Genomic DNA, 26542 nt, shown 5'->3' with positions numbered 1-26542 from the left:
TGCCTTCAAGTTTTTATAACTTTATTCTTTTTTTATCTTAAAAATACATTGGCAAGCATCCTTTCTTGTTTGCAGAAGCTAAGGTTAAGGACAGCTGCGATGTGGCACACAGTATCTAAAACACCAGATTTTTTATCAGGACTTGGCAGGGGTGATTAACTTCTCCCTTCACCATCTTTTACTGCAGAGCGCTTGTCTATCAAGATGACTCCAAAGCAGCCTCCACTGGTTATTTTATTTTGGACTATTTTATGCCTCCTGTAGGCTGAAGTTTTTTGTTTCGTCCATAACTTTTTACTTTGTGTGGTTGCATATTCAGAAGATGGCAGCCCATACCAAATTATGCAGATAAACCTGAGTGACAGAGATACTACTAGTCTGAAGGATCATAAAGACGATAAATGCATTGAAATCTTGGAACAGCAATGACCACAGTAGCAAAACTTGTGTTCTTGATGCTTTGTTTTCAGAGTGCACGTTAGAAGTACAATGACACCACACTACCAGAACGATTAAAGGGTATTGTTAATTATTTAGTGGATCAATGGAGTGTCAATCATTTCAACATGAAATAGCTTCCACACTATAAGCCACAACTCTTTAATGCCCAGTAACACAGCATGATTGAATGCAATTACATAAAATGAAGAAAGGTACCACTGACCTGTAATTTTTGAAGTGTTAACAAGCCAACCCAGTTAAAATACATACAATTTACCTGATAAAGCTTGATTAGCAAATAATTTTTGGGTTTAGATTTTATTTTTGATTATTCAAATTTCAACAGTTTTTTTTTTATAGACCAGTATTTCTTCGATTTGCAAAGCAAGTAAGCTACAAAGGTTATTTAAAATATATCTGGCATCATAAAACAGACGAGGTTCACTGCCTTCAACGGGAATAATTTATTTGTCCAAATAGTTAGAGATCGAGAATAGTAATAGTTATTGAATTGACCAATCCATTTATGAGTTCAATCATGAAGAGGAGAGTTTAAGTACTGTAAGATTTGTGAAAAACCTGCCACAGCTTCAGTTAGCATTTCTTGATTTCCTCAGATATCCAGACATGACAAAACCCTCCAATGTTATGAGCTTTGTTTTGTGTCAGCAGTTTTCATTTTGCACTGCCAAATGACCATAAGAGCTGTGTTTAATGTTTTTGTTTCAAATATATTTTCAAATATACTGGTTGTCATAAGGTTTTGATTATTGAAAAATATAACATCTTATTAAAGTTATCAAGATTTAGCAAGCCACTATGCTAATCCCACTCAGCTACTTGAGGTCTGATCAGATCTTTGCTGTGAGTTGTGTTAATTTACTTTCCAGTACGTACACAAAACTGAAATGCATTTAACTGTCTTGTGCATTATGTAAAACAAAACAAAATCCCCTCCTGTTACTACCCAATTAGACTACAATGAAGCCTGTCCGTTGGCATTTTGATATGTGATTTATTAATATTAACAAAAGCTAAATGAAAAGAGAAGCAAACTACTATTAACTAATATTAACTTTAAAAAGCAGAAAACTTCTTTCAGAGTTAGAACTGGGCAACAAACCTACTTGAACACATTTCCTTTTGAGAGAAGAGGTATTACCTAAATTCATTTCTGACCCACGTTATCATCTCATGTTCACCACACTGAAGCGAGGATGTTGTCAGAGAACCAAAATCAAGTTCCAGAAGCATGGTCTTCTCTCCCAGTCACTGTCAAAGTCTTTTTGTGTAGGTAACTCAACTCACCTTTTATTTTCTCTCCATAGGGATAAACATACATGTGAACATATATACACATATATAATTCTCTCATACATATTTTATTTCTTCACAGATTCATACAGTTGATTCAAACAGTTGAGGTTGCAAGGACCCCTGGAGATAGTCTCGTCCAACCCACCAGCTCAAAGCAGGGTCATCTAAAGCGGACTGTATCCAGATGGGTTCTGAGTATCTTTTAAACTGAGGAGTACACAACCTTTTTCTCTTCTTTTGCTTTTTGACAGAGCAAATTTTTGTTTGAAAACAACTTTTTACACAGGTCCATTCACTTCAGTTCCTTAAATCCTATCACGTATACAACAAATAATTTTCCTCAGCAACCATTCATGATGTTATTCTGAATTATTCAAAATTACATAAATAATGTTAATTGAAGACTTTATGTTACATGCTGCATACAAATCATTTTAGAAATAAAGTTCTAAAGAAATACTGTTGTTCACATGAAATTAAGCATGTATTTATCATCTGGATAATATATCAAACCTTTTCAATAAGCACCAATTTGAAGATTGTGTACAACTTATTAGAAAGCAATTTATTTTCCAGATTGCTATGTGCTGAAGCAGATTCCTCCCATTATCAGTCAACTTACTTAGTCTTTGAGCAGCCTCCAGGGCATCATTTGCAGAATCAGCTACAAAGAATCTCTGAACTGTAACCCCATGGTCTGCCATTAGTTTTTTGCTTTGGTACTCCTGCAGGTTCAGCCATCGTCTAGGGGTTAATTGAACAGCCTAGAAAAACAAGAGGGGAAAATAACATAACGCTCATTAAGAATAGTTCACGAGACAGCCAACTGAGCTCTTCAGCCTTATGGTCATCTCAAACCAGCAGTTAAACAACACTGTTTCAGAGAAAAGGTAAAATACGTATTGATTTACCTAAGTGCCTCCAAAGTACTCTGAAAGCTACAGATATTTTTTAAAAGCTACACAAGGCTCACTGGGTGATCTTGGCTAGACAAAATGTCTTGCATTTAATATCAATGCAGACTGACAAACTTGGCTTGAACCCTAAAGTCTATTTACGTTTTTATGTTATGCTGTGCTATAAAAATATTAACAGACCAAAATCATTGTTTCACATTACATATCTTTATTTACACTAAATTTTATATAATTCTTCCCTGTTAAATTATTTTAACTGATTCTATGCATTTATTGCAGAATATGTGAGAAGAAAAACAACTGAAATGGAAGTAGCATCATCTTATCAGACATTATATACTAATATATGTATTTTCAGTGGTCTATTATCTATGCTTAGTTGGTTGTGCTTCCAAACATATTTTGTTGAGGATGCTAGTACAACCATGTTAGCCATCCAAGGACAACAACAGCTGGAGAAGAATTTACCTTCCATTCTCAACATGCCATTTTAGATGCTTGTGTATACATACATACATACATACATATATATATATATATATATAAAATGGATACAGAGATACGGTAAACTTACACAAAGACATCACATTTGCTTGGCTTGGCAGTAAACATGGAGTATAGCCACTACAAAAGTCATAGGATCATCACAGAATGATTTTTAAGAAAGGACATATTCTCCACACAGGATAAATTGTAACAGACAAAAGCAACAATCAAGGAGCTGTCCCTGACCCCCGGCAATGGTATAATGGCAAAGGTGGCACTGACTCCTGGCAATGGCATAACCCCATTTTGTGCCAGCAAAAGATGTTCTTCCCCCATGGAGAGACAAACTGTTGTTCTACTGGCAGACAGCCCACAATCAATTCTTGGTTCCTCCTGAAGTAAGGAGCACAGTATGCAAGCTAGCACTGTATATTTAGATATGTCAGACAAAGAGGATTATTTACTACACTAACACTTTGATCTCTAACAGCATGATAAAAAATATTATGCTAATGCAACTTTATACTGAAAACAAAAAATCTCCATGCTAAAGTCTTTCAATAATACATAACCTTTTCACAATACTAGAGTTTTAAATGCTGCATTGTATTAAAAGCAAACCTCAGTCTGTTCCTACTTGCTTTGAAACATAGCACAAAAGATTGATGCATAAAGAAAATACAAAAGCCATCTTTTACAGTATATAACCACATGCTTTCTGTAAAAGTGACTCCCACAGAACTTAAACAGTTACAAATAGCTCAGAATGACACATTTTTAATTCTTTTAACTATAACGAGGTTAACATATTTTAGAAGACTAAACCGACATATTGTCAGTATGCTCTACGGCTATCTCTTAATTGTAGGCATCATACAGGTACCTCAGTATGTTTTATATTCCTCCATGTTATTCAGAGACAATATGTTATTACATCTACGCAATGCCTTCAAATGTAGCATCAAAATTTAAAGTCACTTCCACAACTGTTGACATTGAATTTGTTTTCATATTATAAGATCTCTGTTAGACTCTAACAGCTATTACTTCATGATCATTTCCACGAAGGGATTAACACTAAGAACCAAGAGGAACCCTGAAGGTCAATTCTAGCCTCATACAAAAAAAGTCCAGAGAATTTCAACCAAAAGCTGATGCCACAAGCCCATAGTTTCTATCAAGCTATAGAAGAACTTTTAACGTGACTGGAGATAACACCAGTTTTAACCCTGACAATCATTAACCTTCTCTTTTTCATTGTTTCTCTAAAGATTACCTCATAATAACAACAATATTGTTGTTGTTATAAGAACTTCAGAATACATCATTATTGATACATGCATATCATCCATCCATACACACACACGCACACTGAAGAGAAGCATCAACTGAACCTGCAGAGGCAGCCAGGGGTCTACTAACATGTTATTTGACCACTACAATAAGACTTAAATACATTTCCAAAGGCCCCCCCTTGTTCAGCTGTAAGCAGCAGCAAAAGGAAGAACATGCAGGCAGCAATCAGAAGCCGACCACATTTGCAGAGGGAGGGAGGGGAGGAAGGAGGAAAAAACAGTACACACCTCCATCCTACTAACTGGCATTCAGCCATTCCGCTCTAGTTAAAAGTTGTATCCAATGTCTGCGCTCCCTCCTCAATGCCAGGAACTACAGCAGGAGAACATCTACAAAGACATTTCTCCACCCATTTCTCTTGAGCAGCAAGGAATTCACCAACCTGACTTCCAGGGTTCAGAAAAATAAGCTCACACCTTTAGTTAAAATGGATTGACTTTGACTTATACCAAAATAAACAAAAACATCAATTCTAATTTAAACGTGAAAGGAAGAAACCTCGATTTAAACAATCAGTTATACTCAAATTCTGTATCTGTACTTCCCAGAAGAAAGGTTAATTCTCCTTAGCTGGAAGTTGATTTGAAATAAAGGGTAAGTCTATGCTAAGTTTGACAGCACTTTCTGCTCATCTGTTATATATTTATAAATCTTATAAATCCAGTTCTCTGTTCTTATATTATGTAATCTTGTATTTACTAGGAGCCAAAAGATTTGAGACACATGTCAAGCTGATCTTGGATAGAATTAAATAACTACAGAAAAAAACAATGTTAAAGTTGCTGTGTTAAATGAAAAGCCAAGTTAAAAGTTTTACTAAGGATTTCTCTTATATGTACATTTACTCACAATTTCTGTTTCTCTTATGCTTAAGTCTGTTTATTTACAACTAGCTGGTTTATAATATAAAAATTGCTACAGCTCAGTAATACAGCTGACAATTTTGGTCACCGGGTTTATAAATTAAGAACAAGTCTTCAAAACAGTTTTTATTCACCATTTAGAACAACAGATCAGTTTCACATGTATGTGTTACTAAGCTGATCCAAATCAAATAAACAAAAAGGAAAATATTCAAACAGTCTTACTCTGGGGCAGACTTTTGTTGCTGTTGCTTGACAAAAATCTCTTTCAACACAACTTTCAAGTTTTCTGTTTGGGTAGGAATTAAGGAATTCGCAATGTAGCACAGGGTGTCAACTGACATCTCCACTGTTAGTTCAAACCAGCACGGTTTAAGCAATAAAAATCTTTTAAGGACCCTCATATAATATGGACTGCAAAGGGCTACCACCTAGTAAAGGCCACCAGTGATAACTCAACATGTAACAGATATGCAGCAGAGATGACAGCAAGAAAAGCAGCCAGAGCTCTGTTTGTTTTATGAAGAAAGGTCTTCTCCGGTGCCATCCATCTGGTGTGCCTCACTCCAGTGTTAGCTCAGCTCCAGCCTAGTTAATGAATAAAGCAAGCCTAACGGCTCCAACAGGAACCCGCAACAAGCTCTGTTCCCTACCACCCTCTTGGCATGTTACAAAAGCTTTTGGTATATATCAGTTTTAGAGCTTGAAAATGTAACTCAAAACATAGCACAGGGATACTCTAAATCATTAGTGAGATGTTAAAAGTCATATTACATATACATACAGTGCATATATACATAAGCTTATGGACATAGGTCTGTTCTCGTACAAAAATTAATAACTATTAAGATATTATTAGAATATTTCCTTCATAAATTACGAACCAGAGAGGTCAGGGGAACACATATAGGAAATAAAAGAGAAAATAATTTGAAAGAACTGTCAAAGCGGTCCTAAGGGTGATGAAACGAAGACCTGGCCAAGAACTGTTGGCACAGAAAAGCAAAGCCTACAAACTTAAGGTTAGTAAGCACGCGCATTTTTTTTTTCCTCTCCTATATATGATTCTAAGAGAGACCATCTTACTTGGTGACAGCTGAAGACTTTCAATCAAGACTTTCTAGAAAAGACGAACTCCTGATTGTGAATAAAATACTCAATACCATGAATTAGTACAGCCTACCACTGTACACAGGAGTACAACATACTAAGAAATCAAGTCTGACAAAGTCTGTACTAGAAGCTCTGAAGAGCAAGGAACATGAAAAACTTGCTTTAAAGCACTTGCAACACACACATCGTATGTCTTGAGAAAAGCAGGCAAACTAAAGCAGTTAAGAGATGAAATAAAGCAAAAGCTTTGAACCCGTGAAGACGACTACTCTTTCAAGACTATCTTGAAAAATCAAAACAGTTGCAATGCATTTTAGGCTTAAGACACACAAAAAAGTGACCACGAGATGTTAGGAATGTGAGTAAACAGATGATTCTCTGAACTAATTCTCAACTCAAAGATGTTTTGGTTGCAGTAAGTGTGTGTGTATGTGTATATATATATATACACACACACACACACATATATATATGAACAATTTAAAAGGGACAGCAATAAAAAGAATCAGTTAGTACAAGAATCTTGAAAAATCCTTGCCAGATGAAGTTCCCAACCCTCCCAAATACATTTATACTAAGCATTCACAAGAATTTGAGATGGGCTTCAAATAGCATAAGTTTCTTGGGCATCATAAATTTCCACGCATCCTACAGATAAATATACACCTGAGACTGACCATAACAGTGCTACTGCACAGAGGTACAGCCTTAAAACAGCCTAGACAAGAGTCCACAATGTTTTGAAAGCAGGCTATTTCCCATACCTAGTCTTCTATAGGCAGTCATAATCCATCCCTTCCCCCTGAGACTTATTAGGAGGACACTTTAACACAGCACAGAATACAACTCCAGTGTCATGTGGCTTTGTATTATTTATTTTCCCATTCTGCAGCTCTACTCTTGTCAACAATTTAATTGCTCTTGCAGCATTAAACAGCACTGCTAGATTCACAAATGAAGTCCTGTCTCTCATGAAAGACAGACTGAAGAATTAAGTTGTAAATCACCATCAGAAAAATAACTTCAATCTGACAGAGGGCAGGGGGGAAGCAAGTAAAAGGGAAACTAAAGCACAGGAAAGCAGAGGCAACCTTTTATGAATTTCTGTTCATTATTGATTCTCGCCACCTTCTATTCCCAGCTTATTCCCTGTTTGAATACTTTTATCTCCTCTCCCCACATACTAGCCAGAAAGTGATACTGGAAAACACCGTACATCTCTCAGATCTTTCAATTCAGCTTTGTCTACAGTTCAAACACAGTATGTTCCAACAGTTTAAGATATATCCGTGTTTCATCTGTTTCTTTATTGCAAGATTGCACTGGAGTACAAGGGGTACATTCTGTCACGCCAGCCTGTGAAGTAGAGACTGGAAATAGTACACGGACTTTAGTAAAATCTGACTCCCTATGTAACATCTTATGTTTCATCTTCATAAGATGACAGACAAGAACTAGAAAAATTTTCCATTCGTGGCATTTTCCTGTTATCCTTAAGACATTTTTGCTAGCAACAAAAAACTTCTAAAACATCTTACTAAACTTACACATTCTCATTACTGTAAATACACCTTAACCTTGGATATTAACTTCTGTCAAGCTCTGAACAGCCCAAAGAAGGAGTTGTAGGTTTAAATACATCTTTCTGTATCTTTTTAGTGGCATTTTACTTCTTAGCATGTTAGCTACAGCTTCTATAAGAAAGAAAACATCACTCCAGTGAGCCTCAGTGAAAATTCAGACAGTATGTTTTCATGGAATGGAATAAAGAGAAACTGTAACTAAAGGATTTAGTCTTTTGAGAGCAGGTTTTTATTAAAAGGCTAAAATAAATATCATCCATGGCTCTACTGAAGACTTCCAACAGACCTTGTATCACTACAAGACAAAAAAAATAGCTTTCATACGAGCTCTTTATGTGTGTTGTGTATTGATACACACAGTGTAGATGGAGAGTAGCTCTTGAGATTCAGATATGCCAGGTAAGTTGAAAGGGTGTTTTTTTTCCTTTATTTTAAATCACAAATAAGCTTTCAGAATATATCAGTTCATAAAACTACCGTTCATAAAACTAAGAAAAACATCACTAATAGCACACATCCATGTTTTTATATAACTTATTATTTCAAATATTAAAGTTTTAAAGAGGAATTAAATTCTTCCTAATAAGATATTTCTTAAGATTATATTTCTAATGTAAATGCTGATCGAAGAGATTAATATACTTAAATAGGCATCTATTACAACTGATAATGTTTCCTTAGAGCCTGACAACAGCATCAAAAATCCCAAAACTCAAGTAAGTGGAACTCAACGGAAGAGTACCATGAAGTGAGATGAAGGCAGAATCACTTAATCAAGTACAAGTTTCACACTGGATTCTCTTTTGCTGCCTGGAATTATTTGGCATTTTCGAAAAGGACAAAGAATTTATATGGTTGGGGTTCACCTCTAACATCTCTTCCCTTCTCTACTCTCCAAGATTTTTGTTACCAGTCAGAATCACACTAATATGGACCAAAGGTCTAGAACAGATGCGGATTTCAGAAAAGTTACTAGTTACTGTGCCTTTTGTTCAAAGTTTGATCCAATTACACATGTACCATATAATTTTAATGAGTGACAAATGCATCAAGAAAGCAAACATCTCATCTGCACCATCTTAACAAGGCCAGGTATTGCATAACTGTATCAGTGGTTTATCAACTACTGCTAGAGAAAAAGATTGCTTGTTCACATAACCTGCATAAGCTTATTTCCCACCTCTTTTTGTTCTTTTGGTTTTTATATAAAATGCTGTGGGCTCTGCACGAATAATGTATTTGGAGAAGAGCTGCATTAGATTCTTCCACTACTCAATTTGCCAATATTTGAGCTGTCCCATGGCAACAAAAAATAATTTACATTATTTGAATAATATGGGCCAAATAAGAACAATATAGTTTAACAGGAGTGGAACTACAAATACATTTTATAGCAGGCATCAACTTCAATACACATTTAGAAATATTTAGAAAACATTGCAACAAAGAGACTTCTTTGTCCTTTCATATATATGTGCAGCATTAACTACTCTGATGTGCAACATCTTTCAGATGACCCAGGAGGTATCTTTTGAGTGCTTGCTTTTGGAAAAAAGAACACACACACACAAAACCAGGAGAAACTCACTTAAAAGTATTTGCCAAGAAATTTGCAAATTGCATGTTAACTACCTCAGCAAAACTCGGCTCAGAAATAAGTGTTCCATATAACCACAAAACAAGAGCAGCATCAGTAATGCAAGCTTCATCAGACTAAACTACCAATTATTTCTTATCTGAGCCTATATGCTCAGTATTAGCTCAAGATAACATTTTTTTCCCCTCTTTGGCCTTAAAACCACTAAGGTTGACCCCAAGACTGACGAGTAAAGCCTGTATGCAGCAGGTACCAAATAGCAGTGAAACAGGTAAGATAAGCAGACAAGCTTTAATAAACAAGCAGAAGACACCATGATGGCATGCATGCATAAAAAAAAAAAAAAGTCAGTAGCTTTTTGAAGACAAATCAGCTCATAGGAGAGCTTTACAAGTAGCTGTGTCAGTAGAACAAATGAAGCTTGTGATGGAAACATTTTTAACCAGCAGTACTACCAACTGCCATAACTTTGCACTTACCCCTCAACTCAATGATAAGCCACTACTACAAGATAGCATTCTTCCAAAAAGCAAAATAAAAGTAAAATAATTCTTGAAGAGAGCAACAAGGGCTGGAGAAGAGCACTTTCAAGCAGATGCCACTGTAGAATTCTGTTAAGCACCACATATTTTCTTCAAGCATGAATGAATCACTTAACTCTTTTCCATAACAAGTATATAAAGAAACTGTCGAAAAGAACTGAAAGGTCAAGCCTGACAGCCAACCAAGTCAAATTATGATCTCTGTTACAATCGAGACCTTTTGGTCTTAAGAAAATGAATTTCAAAAAATTTTGTGCCATTTCATGCCTAATCCCACATAGAAGTACCTTGGCTAAACATCCACAACTAAGTATTTCACCATATCAAGTTCAGTGATCATGGTTAGACAATTTCACTAAAAAAAAAACCCAAACCCTAATCTTAAATACTTATTTTCTCTTAGCAAGTATCTTCAGATTAAATCTGTACTTTTGGAAAATGCCAAATAATTCCAGCTAGGGGAAGAGAATCCAGTGATAATCAGCACTATTGAAGAAAACAAAAGCCAACAACAACAACAAAACCACCACTAAGCAAATTTCTAGATAATTGGACATCCCTTGACACAGCTATATAATTTGAGCAGCTCTACTGTTTATGTTAACTTAACGCATTTTATTCCATGGCTGTTAAAAGGAGGACACACTTTAGCAACGTCCAACATTCCCTTTTCATTCATAATGTGAATGGAAGCCAGTATTAACATCATGAAACAAAGATGGATCTCTTAAAAGCACCTGATGGTAAAGCTGGTCAAATAAATGCAAACTACTTTCTTCCCCCTCTACTGCTCCACTGTAGTAACGTAGCTGTAACTACACTAATAGATCCTGTGCCAGTATAAAACAGCTCTACCAACGCAAATTATCTCTGCATGAATGCAGATTATATGTCAAATCTATATAGTATCCAGTTTTATAAATATGGACTATACTGTAATGGCTATACTGGAAATAAGTCATCTGGGGAGAAAAACTGCAGTGTCCATGGGCAAGTCTGCATCCTGTACCCAAAATAAAAAGGCGGTGTGTTCTTATCTTATCTAAAATAAAAGCACTTAGCCAAAAAAACAAAAAACAAACCACTATTTGCTTACCCAACACATTGTACAGCATTCCAGATTATTCAATTTGTGCGCTCTGACCTGTAATACAATTCCAGGCGCATATGAAAGAAAACAGATATGCAATGATGACAGTAATGAAACAGCATACCATTCATCAATATAAGAAATAAACCTTTATTGTATTTATTGACATACAGCGACTGTAATTGACAAAGCTGTAGGACAAGTTCCTATCAAAAAGGAACCATCAGAAATACAACTACATGGTGTACCTGCATATAAACCACCTCAGGTACAGGTACATTTTATTATGTCATATACTTGAAATAAACCACACAAGCCACCAAGACCAAACTAAACCACTTACTTCAGTTTGCTGGCAGTGCTGACATAAAGAATAAGTATCCATAGAGTTAGTCTGACAAGAAACAAAACTTTAGGAAAAAGGCACTACACTAAACAGAAAAAGTTTATCAGAAACGTAAGTCATAAAAAGCAAACATACAGAGATGACTACACTTTGTTCTTTATGAAAGCAAGGATTTCAAGCACAAAAGAAAATCGAAAGACTCATGGTAAAAGCGATCAGCTGTAACATCTGCCACGTTAAGTCGAGCCACACATCCCCTTCTTTCCAAAGATGATTAACGCCACATACCTATGGGTATATTATGAAAAACAGGACAGCAAATATCCTTCATTAGTAATGTCCTGCTACCTACCACAAATCAATAATTTTAATCTTCCAAAGCAGGAGTTAGTATCCAGACCATCCTATTTAAAAGCCACAGAGGAAACCATCTTCCATCAACATCCCAAATTGCTCACTTTAGATTGGATACAGTATGGCAGCGAGGTCTCTTCCATATCAGCAGAGACCATCAGCTTTATCCATCACTGAGCATTTTGATCAAAGTCTCAATCTAGACTTCTGTGATATATTTATAAAGTACAAAACTGATTCTGTGAGCTAGTTTAGGAAAAAGTCTTTAATAGTTTCCTGACAAAACCAGAGTTTCCATACTTTTGTCCACAGCAGTTAGGAATTGCTTATTTCTTATAGTTTGTATCAAAACACCATAAGCAGCCTTGACCTTAAACATCAGCATTTGATTCTAAAATCTTCTACAGGTACAGATGAAGACCTTTTAAGAGTTAAGTTCCATAATGTATTCCTATAAACAGGGATTCATTTTAACTGAATTAAAACAAAGACAACACACAAACTCCAGTTAACAGTTATAGGCCGTTTAGTTCCAAATTTATTACTTAAAATACACCACACCAAATATCTTGAGCAGTAAAATGCAGCATGTCTCAGAAACAATAATAAAAAAAAAAATATAAAAATCACACTTCCCAGTTCTTTAAAGGCTATGACATTTTGATCAATAAACTGTAGGGGCAATTCACTGTTATATACTACTGAACCGAATACTCACTTTTCAGAATGAGTGAGATGTGTTGCTGCAGTTGTGAAGGTTTATGTAACTCTCAACTTCAAGTAAAATTTGAAGAAACCCACATGAAATATGCCACTACATCATTGTTTACTAAGGCTAGACAGCCTGTTCTGGTGGATAATTATTACTATTCCTAACAGTTATATGACTCTCTGAAACAAAATGTCTATGTTAAATAACTAAATGATTCTCTTCACAGGTGAAAAAAAAAATTGGAGGCTTCATTATAAAAAAAGCACACAGTTAATAATATTGTTAGGATTTCTACTGTTAAATTGCTTACAAAAAGGAGACTCAAACAGTTGAGAAGATGGCCAAGAGTTTGGAAAGTGCAAGTTTTGTTTAAGTACGCAAACTTTAAAAATTTCAAGAGTGAAACAGGCAACCATTTATGCTCAGAAGTCCGCATTACTGAAAACGTAGCCATTATGTTGAGCGAGCAAATCTTGATAGCAAAGCCCAAAGTTAAATCCTACTTTGAAAAAAATCTTTGCCCAGCATTGCCTTAATACTGTTTTCCAATTACTCAAATGAGCTTATTCAAAACTGAGCATTCTGCAGCCTCTGAAAACACTAATCCACCCTTAAGTCATGCTTAGACTGAAGAAGTGTAGCCACTCGATCCATAGGCAGTTTAGTGACATTTAAATAGCATCACGCTCGAGCAATCGACCAATTGCTCCCCACGTGCTCCTGCAGTCCAGGAAAACTACTGCTGCGTTATGCCTGTCTGCCTTATGCAGTTTTCCAACCAAAGCTGGCAACAGTTTAGACTTCACCACCACTTGCCCATATATTGCTGACATACATACCCTCACACAGCTATATTGCCCCTCGGACAGCCAAATGCTTCATATTACTTGAAACCAAGATGCCAAGGTACCGGAAGAAGTCATTTCTCCAGGGCTGTGGTTCCCCATCTCTGCTCAGATGACCCGGAGGCAAGCTCCCAGCACAGCCCCTACGTCCTCCCTCGTGTCCCCCAAGCCTGAAGGGGAGCTAACCCAGCAGAAAGCTTCTTTTGCTGCCCACTTAGCTCCGTGAAATGAGATCCAGTGCAAGAGACACCGCAGCGATGCAGCAGTGAGGGCAGGACCACCCCTTCTGACAACTGCCTGCCCTTACCGCGGGGTAGCAGGGACACCAGTCTGGCTGCCTGTGGCAAAACAAGCCTGGGGAAGGCAATATGAAACTACATACTAACAACTCAACTGCACATTTCCTTCTGAAGCAATTACTCAAATTCACTGCAATTCACTGTAGAGAACAGTAACACTACAGAAAAGATACAGTTCAGAAGTCTTACAGTTTAAACAGTCGAAGAATTATTTTTTTTTTTATTACCGTTAGGTGTTTGTGTCACCATTTTAATTCTAGTTCATGCAATCAAAACAAGCACTTAGTTAAATCTCCCCCTGAAGACTTGCACATAGTTCAAGGAAAAGCCAATTTCTCTTGTCATGTTGCAAGGTTCTTTTAATAGGAGCCACTGCAAAACAGAGATAGGAAGGCAGGAATCACAGTGCATCACAGCAGGAAACATCAAGATGGTGACAAATATCACAGAAATAAAAGGATGAGCTTTCCTGAACTAGTAACACAACAATTTTAGACAAGGAACCTATTGCAGCTGGAAAGCTAAAGAAGGTATATTTAGTCATCTCATCCTTTTTAGTTAAGAGAAACTACTTTTCTTCCATCGTCAGGCAGCAGTGATTATACTAATGCAACATAACAAGGCAAGGATATAAACTACAGATTACCTACCTGTAGATAACAAAGCATACTAACAACTCGTAAATGCCAGCTGACATCACTTGTCTGGTGAGAAACAGGCAGTCACCAATTACTAACAGAATGAGAATTTGTTTGTTTAATGATTATACTAATTTACTGAACACTTATTAGACAAATATAGAGGCAGTACTGATGAGTTCCATAAGGCATTATAAAGTATGGCTGAATTGTTTCAAAACAAATTAAATCAGAACATACTGTACACTGTTTAAAGGAATAATAGAAGCCTGGTGGCAAGTAAATGCTCAGGATGAACTCTCTCAAAAAGGCACAAGTTTTCAGAACTGTACAGACCTAAAAACCTACTGCTGCAGCAGAAACCTTCACACCTATGTGCATGGGAACTTACACCTCAGGATTCTGACCCTCCTGAACACAGGTTCATCTGGCATGCAAGCATCAGCGCTTAATAAACCCTTGTGGAGGCACATGCCAAATTTGGCATGCGTTAACACGGGGATGCTCTAACAGGTAGGGACTGTTTGAGAAACTCTGAAATGATACACCAGCTCCACTGAGCTCACCAGGGTAGAGACTGAAGGACTCCGATTAGGGACACTGAAGAATATGGTACATTGCATTTTCCACAAAACCACCTACTGCACCTTTCTGTTGTTGTCGTTACTAATAAATTCTAACCCACCCACAGGAACAGTATAGCAAAAGACTGTCCATCTGCAGATTTAGTGCAGTGCAACACGGCCCTGAAAACAAAAGCAGCTATGAAACTTTCATAATTTCTCTTTGCTTGTCTTAGGGCTGCATCTAGTTTATCTTTTTATATCTTAAGAATTTTAAGTTTCTAAATTAAGTAGGAAATAGAAATTGGTTTTTCATTCAAGAAAATAATCAAATAATACAAACAATATCTGTCAATTTGTAATAACTTATTCATACACAATTTAAATGAGAAACAATATTACTTTCCCCTTCAAATTTCACGTCTTGCCAAAGGAGTTTTATTTCAATAATAACGTTGAAATGAACGGCAATTGATATCGAATAAAAACCTAAAATATACACTCTACAATGATATGGCCATATAAGCCATACTTTCACTTTTTAAGGAGAAAATACAAAGTCAGACACAAGAGGCTGCAGCAGAGTGTGCTTTTAGTCAGAATATGAAGGCCTGACATTTATGTGTAATACAGGAGAGTTCAAAGTAGCAAGGTCCTGCAGAAACCATTTAGACAAAGAACAGTTTCGGCCTCAACCTAAACAGCCTACTCTGAATGTTAAAATTAACCTGGGAGAGTGAATGATTTAACTAAAGAAATAAGCCTACTGGATTTGACCCCAAAGTAAAGTCATGAATCAAACTCCCTCACTCTCCCTCAATTTCCCCACTGAAATGTGTGAACCTTCCCAGAACTCATTCACTAGCTGAACTGTCATCTTTGCAAGGTAACTGAATCTAAAAATACATGGCTCTATACAAGCTTTTTAAGAGCAAAACTTAAATGCCATCATGACTGGGGCATTGAACATTTCATTCACTACCCACTACCTCAAAATTAATTCATTATTAAGTATGTAAAATACTCATGAGGATTTACCTTCTCCACCTCTAAACCAACATTCCCTGCCACTAAAAAAATATATTTAACTGTAATGACGCATTAATCAATATTCTGGTTGGAAACATATAATGATACTTTGACAGCCTTCTTTATTTTTGATTCAGCGTTTTCTTTCCTCTCTCGATGGTGGAATCCCTCATCTGGGAAAGAGAAACATCAGGAGTGCAACCATCAGTTCTGAAGTAGCTGGATGCTGTCAAGGCTTTCTTTGCTTATTTATCTCTTTCATTAAAACCCATCTTCTAAATCTTTCTGCACTGGCTCAAATATGAAACTGTAATTTTTCTGCACTTTTACAAATGCCACACAAATGGAAGAGGACTCCAGAAGACAACACCAAAATCATTCACATATTCACAATTCTAAAACTTAGATTTATAAAGCCATACTGATTGCGTTCAAAAAAGGAACAGTATCTATTCAGAAAACTTTCCATTTTACCTAAGTCATAGCAATATGCACATGACAAACACGAAGTTTTAGAAACATCTCAGTTATATCTTGGAGATTTCGCAGTATTGCACATAAAACGGTAAGGATTATTTAAAGCTTTGCCAGTCTCCAAGTAAATGTACTCAGGGTGGCAGTGGGGATGATAATTCTGAACTGTTATTTTAACAAAACCATAATGCTTCCCTTAATAGTTCCCCTGAATGTTCCTGCTAGCTGTCTACTGCAAGAAACCTTTTTACTTCAAGGGTTCCCAAACATCTCCCTCCATGCCTTTCTGTCCTACTATGTTCTCTTGATTTTATCTTGTACTCCTCCTTGTCCTTTTATAATCAGTCTGATTGCAAACTGATTGATCCCAAGCTTAACCTCTGCACTCCCCTGGAAAATACGCAGCACACTGATGTTCCTACACTGCAGAACTCATTTGGGTCATTAGCTCAAGAGGAAAAAAAAAAAAAAAAAAAGAAACTACACAATTCTGTTCCAATGTGCCTTTAAATCACATTTATAAATTCAAAAAAAAAAAAAAAAAAAAAAAAAAGAAACTACACAATTCTGTTCCAATGTGCCTTTAAATCACATTTATAAATTCAGCTTTCTGATTTATCCTTCTGTTTACTTCTCATGCAAGGAAGCAGAGACAAGAATGAACTTGAAGCAAGTCCTTCACTCATTGCAGATTTAAAGTCTCCAGTAATGATTATACTTTATAGACTTATTTACAGCTTGCTTACACACAAGGATTTTGACAGCTATTCTGTAAATACACTCTCCCACCCACTAAGCTCCATTGTAAACTACCAGCAACATGCACAGGGTCAGACTTGAGCTCCTTCTGTCATCCTTATTCTCCTAATCTCAGAAAAACAGAATCTGAGCCCACATCCTTGTGCACTACAAGGCAGATCCTAGCAGCTACCACCTGGATGATCTTTCTGGACGTCTGCAGATACGGTTTTGTGAGGACTGTAGTCCTCAAAATAAGAGGAGATGGTGGAAAAGAATGTCCTCTTGAACAGTAAGACCCTGACCTCACTACTCCATTTCCCATACCTTGCCAGCCTATTGTTCGGCAGTTGTTTCGGTCAGGCTTAATTTGGATTGACCTCCAAATTAAGCAGGACATAGCCTGACAAGCTGCTTCCCACACCTCCACCCATGGCAGTACTGAGGCCTCTATTTACATGCAAACACCAAAACAGAAATTGCTGCAAATTAAGTGACAGCACACTTTTGACACTGAGAAGCTCTCTGATGCATTCTGCTTAGCATTTAAAGGCTGACTGAGCAGAGCTGACTATACTCCAATCCCACTAACGTTCACCTGAGCAGTGAATCATCAGCAAATTCTGAATATCCAGCTGAAACATGGCTCTATGATACTATGTGAAAACTTTCTATTTTGAACAACATGCCTATGGTCACATAACAAACAGTATGTCCGTGAAACAAACCGGCCTCCCCAAAAAAGCTGCTAGTCCACTCGAAGGGGCAAACAATTTTGCACTAGGCAGGGAACGTGCCCTCCCCACCTACTACAGAAAACATTTGCAAAACATTCTGCCAATATCCAACCAAACAACAGCAGGATAAAACATTATTAAAAATACTCATTGTACATCCACATGTGCCCAAGAAGCAAACATGTCTACAGAAGCTTTATACTTCTGGAATCAATTTGCAGAGCCTTTGCTTGGGTAAAGGAAACAAGAATATGAATTCACAGATTCAATTTCTGCTTTTGTCAACGTGCTAGCCATCAGTAGCTCTGCTTTGCATTAGTAATTAATTTTAGTCAAATTATGTTCATTTTGCTTATTTAAAACTTCAAAGCTTTAGGAAAAGCATACTTTCCTGACCTAAAAAGTAATGGCTTTGAAGTATCTGATGAAAATAAACTTACTACCATACACAACTGCACAATCAGTTGCAGAAAATACTATAATACATTCCCTGCCTTTGCAAATGAAAGACGATTGTTGGCGATATGCACATATGCATTCATAAAGTGAAATGAGCTATCTTCTCCACAAAAAATCAGAAATACTCTTTTATTTTAAATATCTTGAGGGGAAATTTAGTATTTTTGTTCTCATCCTATAAAGTGTTTAATTTCCTAATTTTTAACAAGATTAAAATTATATTTTTATGCCACTGTAAAGAATTTCTTTAAATCTTAAATATAACCAGGAAAAAAAATAATTCTAAAACTATTTTACCACCAACCATGAGATATAAAGAGTATGCTTTTCAGAGTATCCCCACTATCAATTTTTTGTACACTTCATCCTAATTAAGTTTCCTGAATCATCAGAAAACTCAAAGCATCGTCAATAGGTTGATCAGAAATGCTTCTAAATTCCTGTCTCAACTAATGGTATCTGTCAAAGAAGCGTTTCATGCCTACCGTACCCTGGAAGAATACTTTTTCAAGTGTTAGGAGTCACTGGTATTTTAAGAAAACACCAATAAAATGCCAATTTAGACAGTTTGAGCTACATTTCTCATCACAGAGAAGCAAACATGAAACATAATCACAGGTTTTTTGTTCTGGCTCTTTAATACTTGAAGTCAAATCATGATAATTTCCACGCTACCTAATTATGTCATCACAGAAGATTATGACTTTGAGCACTAAGCAGCATAGCACTCCCAAGCAATAAAGATGCAAATGCCCACAGCAGTAGGATAAAGAAATTTTAAAAAGTACCTACAAAAAGAGTTCTACAGCATGCCCAAGTCATAGCTGGTTTACCAACTAGTGCAGAATGGACTGTAACAGTTTCTATCCTGGAAGGAATTCATCCCCTCCTTCCCATGGGCAGGCAGGTGCTCAGCCATCTCCAGGAAAGCAGGGCTCCATCACGCATTATGGCAACTTGGGAAGACAAACACCATCACTCCAAATGTCCCCCGAAGCTTATATACTGAGCATGTCATCATATGGTATGGAATACCCCTTTGGCCAGTTTGGGTCAGCTGCCCTGGCTATACTCCCTCACAGCTTCTTGTGCACCCCCTCGCTGGCAGAGTATGGAAAGCTGAAAAGTCCTTGATTTAGTATAAACACTGCTTAGCAACAACTAAAACATCAGTGTGTTATCACATTATTCTCATGCTAAATCCAAAACACAGCACTATGCCAGGTAGTAGGAAGAAAATTATCTCAGCTGAAACCAGGACAGGAACAAACCCACAAGAGGAAGACAGCCTTCTGGCTTCTTGGGCAGAGCTGGGGAGAAACCAGAAACTGCCACAGAATAATCAATGAATGTATGCTTTTAATAGGAAGCCAAAAGTTATGAATGTTTTTCCTTCCTTTGCAGGTCATTTCTTTATTAATATTTCTCCATTATTCACATTGGAAATTCCCCCTGCTGCCATTCTCAAATCTCAAAGCAAGCCTAGGACACTGCGAGCAGCAGCATCTCTTCATCAAAGACTCTGACCTTAAAGTGGATTTCTACATTTCTAACACCACTGATTAAGCTTTCCAGGCAAATGGAAGTCTATTTCAACTCATCCCTAAAACAAAACAATCTCCAATTGCTTCCTTCCTAGAAACATAGCATTCACCATCTGTGCTCGGCCATTAGGAATGTTTGAGACTTACAGACATGTGGAAGCTGGGTGTATGGTAAAAGCTAATCAGCGAGCAAGGGGAGCATGGGAGAGCAATCCTTCATCAGAAGCATGTTCGTCAAGTAGCTCTTTAAAAACACTGCCTACCTGCCAGCTGATAAGATTAATCAGGCACTATGTGACTGAGGTCACCAGCAAAGCCAATGCCAACACAAAATGGCTGCTCATAATAGACAGCAAAGTAATGAACAAAGCATTACATTTGGTGGCAGAAATCCAACCTTTAACCAGCCAGGAACACCTCAGCCAACTTCCTGCACCGGGGGGGGACAAGGAGGAAAGTGCCAGCTCTGCAGGGTCAGAAACTCCCAAGTGCTCCTCCTGGCCCTGGGCAGCTCTGTGACAAACACCAAGCAAGAGATCCCACCTCCACCTCAAATCTCCCACTGCTATAGGAATGGTCTAAAAAACATCCTAGACAACTGGCTGTGATGGATGGTTCTTCAGAATATCTGCATTACTAGACCTTCAAATGAATAAGAGGTATTACTGACATCAGGGACTTAAAAACATGTATTTTGCTTTTTAATCATAAAATCTCATTTTATTTCACTCTTAACAGATGCTACCAATGTGGCGTGGGACGAGACATCTCTACACCAGTGGAAGAAAATACTGAAAAATGACCAGACATTACAATCCATAATCTGTAAGAGGCTACAGGACTGCAGAGAACTCAAAACTCCTCACTCCCCCATCTGACAGACTGACGCCTCTGTCTGCCATGGTTTTGTCACCGTGGATAGACTATCGGGCAGCTAGAAGATTTTGAAAATGTACTGACCAAAATAACCTCTCCATTAGCACTACACATAGAAGTAATAACTGAGAGGACGTGGGAAAAATCCCAAGTAGACAGCTTATGCACCAGGGTTTTTCCACCCTTGGTTGATGCCTGACATAAAAACCTCTGTGCAGCTCCCAAAATCCAAATGTATAATAGTTATAACATAGATCACAGGTAAATTAAGCATAGCCTTAAAAAAACTCCAGTCAGAGTATGCATGGTTCTGAATGGCATCGACAAACTTATTAAAACATATGGCCTGACTGTATGGCGGAAGAGGAAGGAAAAGGATTTTTATCCAATGGAACAGAACTTCCAAGCCCAAAGGATGATTACATTACTTCACTGATTAAGGAAACTGGAACTATTCCCAGCCTCGCTCCTAGTACCTTATTATAGCCCATGCTATAATCATCAAGATAAACAACATCCACTGCTCTTCCCTCAACTACAAAGCCAGTCATCACACCAGGAAAGGCTATCAGGTTGGCCAAGCATTTCCCCTTCATAAATTCAGACCGCCCAGATCTTTGCATCCCCAACCTTGTTTGTATGCATGAGGTCCAGTAGTGTCTCCCATTATCGGCTCCTCAGTCATCTGCATCAAGAAGTTGTTATCAATGCTCTCCAGAAGCCTCCTGAATTACTTGTGCCCTGCTGCACTGTCACTCCAGCAGATACTGGAGTGAATGAAGCCCCCATGAGGACCAGGGCCTGCTAAGATGAGGCTTCCTCCAGTTGTTTGAAGCTTCATTTGATTCTTGCTGACCAAGCTGCTCACAGCAGACATGTACAATAACATTGTCAATAATGTAGGTCTTCCTGCTTATCCTGACCCACAGGCTCTCAGCTGGGTCATCAACCCTCCCTAGATGGAGCTCCATGCATTCCAGCTGTTCTCTCACATAACATCTCACATCATGTTTAAAGCGAGCTCTAAATATCAGTTCCTCTATTCCCAAAATTTATGGCATTGCTTTAGACTATTTTAATCTCACCCATTTAAATGAAAAACAGTTAAAACAATGTTCCAACAAATAAGTGTAAATACTTGCTATTTTTCAATTCCTTCACAGTCAACATTTAGCCACTAATTATACAAGAACATCACCATCAGCATAATGTCACAAACAAAAAAAAACCCCACACCACAAAAAAACCTCACCAATCTTAGATTCTTATTTTCTTATTTCCATTGCCATATTAAAGGAGGACTTCAGCTTGCAGTTTAGAATCTGTTTTAACCATCATTCACACAACAGAGACTTGAACAGCCTCTGTTCAGCAGCATATACCTCTGCTATTAAGGAATTTTTCGTAATAGTCAATCTTAACTTCACTTAGTTTCACACTTACTCCTGCTCTGTTACCTAGTTAAAATAAGATCAATGGCCAGCTATTAATTATGGATCAATGTTTAATTACCAGTTCCAAAGTTACTGTCATAATCAGTTGCACAGGTAACATGATTTCTATGTCCTGTGTTTTATTAAAATGCTATGGAGCAGGGAAGAGATGAGTATACAGCTAACTGATTCACAGATGGCTAGAAATTGGCTTTCTCAGCAGAGAGTATTAAAGAAAGAAATTTTCTGGATATGCTCAAACCTGCAGAATAGAGTCTCAAACATGCACAGAAAAATTGGACTGGCCAAGGCAATAATGAGCTGAATGACTCGTTATAGGTGTGGTCAACAGCAACTGTATCAGCTGGGGTTGATTAATCCTGGAACTGTACCTGCGAGTGAGTCCTCAAAATAGGAAGGGGGAGAATCATACGTTTAAGAAATAAATGAATATATTTCCAATTTTTGCTGAAAATGAACCTTCCAAACAAGAGACATGAAAATATAGTAGAGAAATTATCCAAGAAACAACCAAGCCCCAAGTGTTTCTAAACCCTCATCTTGCTTTTCTGTATTCCCAGAAGAATCTCAATATCTTCACTCATTCTTCATAGCACCCTTGTTGGCAGTCATCAGCCTGAAAGACCAAATGAAAGTTTAAAAAAAAAAAAAAAATTGCCACATGCACTGACAATATTCCAGAGAAAAACAGGAGGAAACAGACAATTACTCAGATACCTGTAAAGAAAACACAGGATTTGTCTATTGACACTTTATCTAGTGCCTCAGGAGGCAGACGAATGAAAAAACACTTGCTTTTATGGCAAAAAATTTAATCAATCCTAAATATACCCAAGCAAGGTCAGGATTCTCTTTAGGTAAACTGGTTGAGAGCTCATATGAGGGCCAGGAGGAAAGGTTTACTTATTCATAGCCAAGTTTAAGACCACAGGTGTCCCAGCTAATTCTCAGCCTCAAGGCTGTGTCTTACTACCTAATTAGCCCTGATAATATAATCCTCTGATTATACCTACATGAGGTACAAAGAAAGGTAAATAAATGCAGCAAAGCGCAGCTTTTCTACATCAAGACAAAGCTGTGAATATCTGTGTCAGAGTCAGATTCCTCCCAAGGCAGAAGTTCCACCAGTATAAAACTAACTGAAAAAATAATTTGAAAACAATTTTTTTTTTAAATTACAGTCTAAGATTATATTTATGTTTTCATCTCAGAAAAGGATGTGTTTAATGGAAGTGCCAGGAGGAGCAGGCCAAACATCTGCTCCACTTTGGCATTTCAGTTTTGCCCAGACTTTGAAGAGGCCTCGCTAGTCATTTGGTTTAGGTACCTATAGAAAAAACTGTTTGCGAATGTCTGTAGACTCATGTATTCCCTGCTTCTAAATGTAAAAGTTATTATACCAAAACTGTCAACCAGGAAAAGCCAAATATGGGAACAGTCCGTACCTTCAAGAAACTTTCAAGAACTCAACACAAAGCCAAGAAAAAAAAAAAAAAAATTGGCATTGAAGTCACAAATTTAAAATTACTTTCAGTAATGTTTTCTGTTGCATGGAAGATCATTAAACTCACAGCTGATAGCTTAACAAAGAGAGAACTTTCTCTGTTCAGTATTAATGAGGCTTTACAGGTATTCAAGTCCCTATTTTTAACATATATAGCATTCATCAGATTTTATAACAGGAATATTATTTAATTCCATCTTTTTTCCTCCCCCCCCCCTTTTTTTTTTTTTTAAGAAAAATATTTTCAACATGCATGAAATTTTGAAATGTTATGGCAGGACTGAAGACCATTCTGAAGGCTAGAGTAGGCTTGCACAACGCACCAGCCAATCTGCTCACTGTATTAGAAAACTGAAGTTACCTTACGCAATTTTTTTTTTTAATGATTTTGATTTAATTGTTCCTTATTTATATTCATCACTGAAATCCACTGCATCTGAAGCTATTTTGAAAACACAGCATTCTCCCAAAGGGCCCAATCCAACTCCCATTCAAATAAACAGCCTTCAATGGAGCCTATTTGTTGCTAGCCAACAAGATTGAATTCTGCTGCAGAGTGGTCCCTGAAGCATTTGTCACAGCTCTTTACACATATTGCTACAGTAAGAGCAGGTCTAAATACGCTTGTCCACATGCGCTGCAGACAACTGAAATCTATCTTTTATCTTCTTGAAACACTTGGTCAGATTTAAACTCCAAAAGCACAAAGAACTGAATCTATCATCAAGAATATGAAAAGTAAAAAGAGTAAAAAACATTCAACGGTTATAAAAAGGTAAAGGGCCAAAGGGAAAGCAGAAGGACAATAAAATATTTTCATGTGATAGGATCAAGTACCATTTTTTCCACCCTTAAAACGAAGTTACACAGAAAAATGTTTTTGTGTAGCTTATGACAGTATACAACCAAACTTCTCAAAAAGCTTGTTTCAACACAGCTATGAACAACACCAACAGTTTTGAAATAAAAAGAAATTTTGCAACAGACAGAAAGCATACAAACACCACTTCAACAGTAAGTCACGAAGATTTTAAACTTCACTAAGCATGTACTCACACAGGGCTACCAAAAGAAAGTTTAAGGTTGATATTTCTTGATTATATCCTTACCATATGGAAGACCCTTATCTGTGAAAAGAACAGTGTGATAGGCTTCGAGGACAGGGTTTGCTAGTTTATGGTAAATAAATAAATAAAAGTAACAGTGTAACATCTGGTCCGAGCCAAGTAGTGAATGACACAAATGAGAGAAAGTCTTTCAGTGGAAGGACTCTTACTCTCAGACAGCTTAGGATAGAAATCCTGACTCTGGCTGATGAACTCATTTGTAGCTTAAAAGTCTGAGACAGCGGAAGGTTTGGATATTATTTAGATGGGATACTACAAGTAACATAGCAAAACCAAAGACCTTTCTACAGCAAAGTGTTTTACTTGAAGAACTTGATTTGTTGTTATATAGTATTGACATGGTTCTTGAAAATAGTCTACTTGGAAAGCACGGATCTTGGGAGATGCTCTCATTATCTGTCAGAGTTCAAACCCACAATAATAAAATGTGATTTATAATACAAGTTCAATACCTCTATTTCATAAGTAACACAGAAAAGAAAAAAAGTTTTTCTAAAAAGTTGGCCACCTTAATATCCCAAGAATACTCTTGAGAATCTGAGCTGATATCCAGAGATTTCGTCGGGGTAACTTAGAGGATCACGCCACACTTTGAGAGATGACAGAATAGAGCAAGAACTCCTGTCACCTCTACCTCAAATTCCCACTGCAGCACCAGATAAAGACCGGGCTTGAAACCGAGCTCATCCAAAGCACCTTCTACAGCTCATTCCGAGATGACTCTGTCCAGACAGCGCTCCGTACCCAAGCTCTACAAAAGCTGTCCAGATCAGAGCCCTACAAAAACAGTAGGGGTGCACACAAAAACAGGGAGGTTCCTTCCAAGTTCCTTATTGTAGGATCAGAGTCACATAAGTCATGATGGCAGGAACACGTCTTCAGCCATGTAACACATACGCACCAAACACTGTTGGGACAGACAGGATTGCTCACCACCACAAACAGATTTAAATATGTATATATACATTTATGTGTATGTGTATACACACACATATACACTCTCTGCCCCCCTGTGTGTGTGTATACGCGAAACAGACATACACTAAATCAATTAATCAGTTGCACCCAACTGCTACATACTATACCCATCATTAAAAAAAGGAAACTTGGGCCCAGAAGACTTCAGATTTAAAACCAAGCTAACTTCCTTCAGGTTAACAGATAAATCACACAAAAGTAGATGTACAGTGCAAGTTATGTCCAGCACCAACACCATGCTTTATCCGACAGCCGTCCCGCGCAGCCGTACACTGGCAGCCACGAGCACCCGCAGCGCAGAACCAGCTAGAAACAAGCTCTGTTCACTCTGGAGGCTTTTGCTTCTGGGAAAATACTTATGCGCAGAAGCGTGGACCAGAGTAGATTCCCGTGCAGTTGCTGATCTGATAAGAAGACAAAATAAAAAGGCTGGTTGCCAAAGGCACCAGAGATGTCTAAAGTGCACGTATCTCATCCTACCTGCAGCATTTCTGCTGTCGAGGTGAATAAAGAACTCCCGCTACACCTCAAGAGAGCTCCTCAACGCAAGCCCTTCAAGG

The 26542-nt window shown here is 37.4% G+C and overlaps 1 protein-coding gene across 1 annotated transcript in view; it reads right to left on the bottom strand.

Annotated features, from left to right (window-relative positions):
* SUCLG2 (succinate-CoA ligase GDP-forming subunit beta) overlaps positions 1-25566 on the bottom strand; it is a 127168-nt gene extending 101602 nt beyond the window's left edge. Inside the window, exons 1-2 of the mRNA XM_035903835.1 lie at positions 25513-25566; positions 2381-2522 (exon numbers count right to left, since the gene is read on the bottom strand). Of these exons, the coding sequence (XP_035759728.1) occupies positions 2381-2462 (82 nt within the window). The 5' untranslated portion in view covers positions 2463-2522; positions 25513-25566. The remainder of the gene's footprint in view (positions 1-2380; positions 2523-25512) is intronic.
* Between the last annotated feature and the right edge of the window lie 976 nt (positions 25567-26542).

This window comes from Egretta garzetta, unplaced genomic scaffold, assembly GCF_000687185.1.
Source record: "Egretta garzetta isolate BGI_Z169 unplaced genomic scaffold, ASM68718v1 scaffold91, whole genome shotgun sequence".
Taxonomy (NCBI): domain Eukaryota; kingdom Metazoa; phylum Chordata; class Aves; order Pelecaniformes; family Ardeidae; genus Egretta; species Egretta garzetta.
The sequence above is the reverse complement of the archived record's forward strand: the minus strand, read 5'-3'. Positions and strand labels throughout refer to the sequence as shown.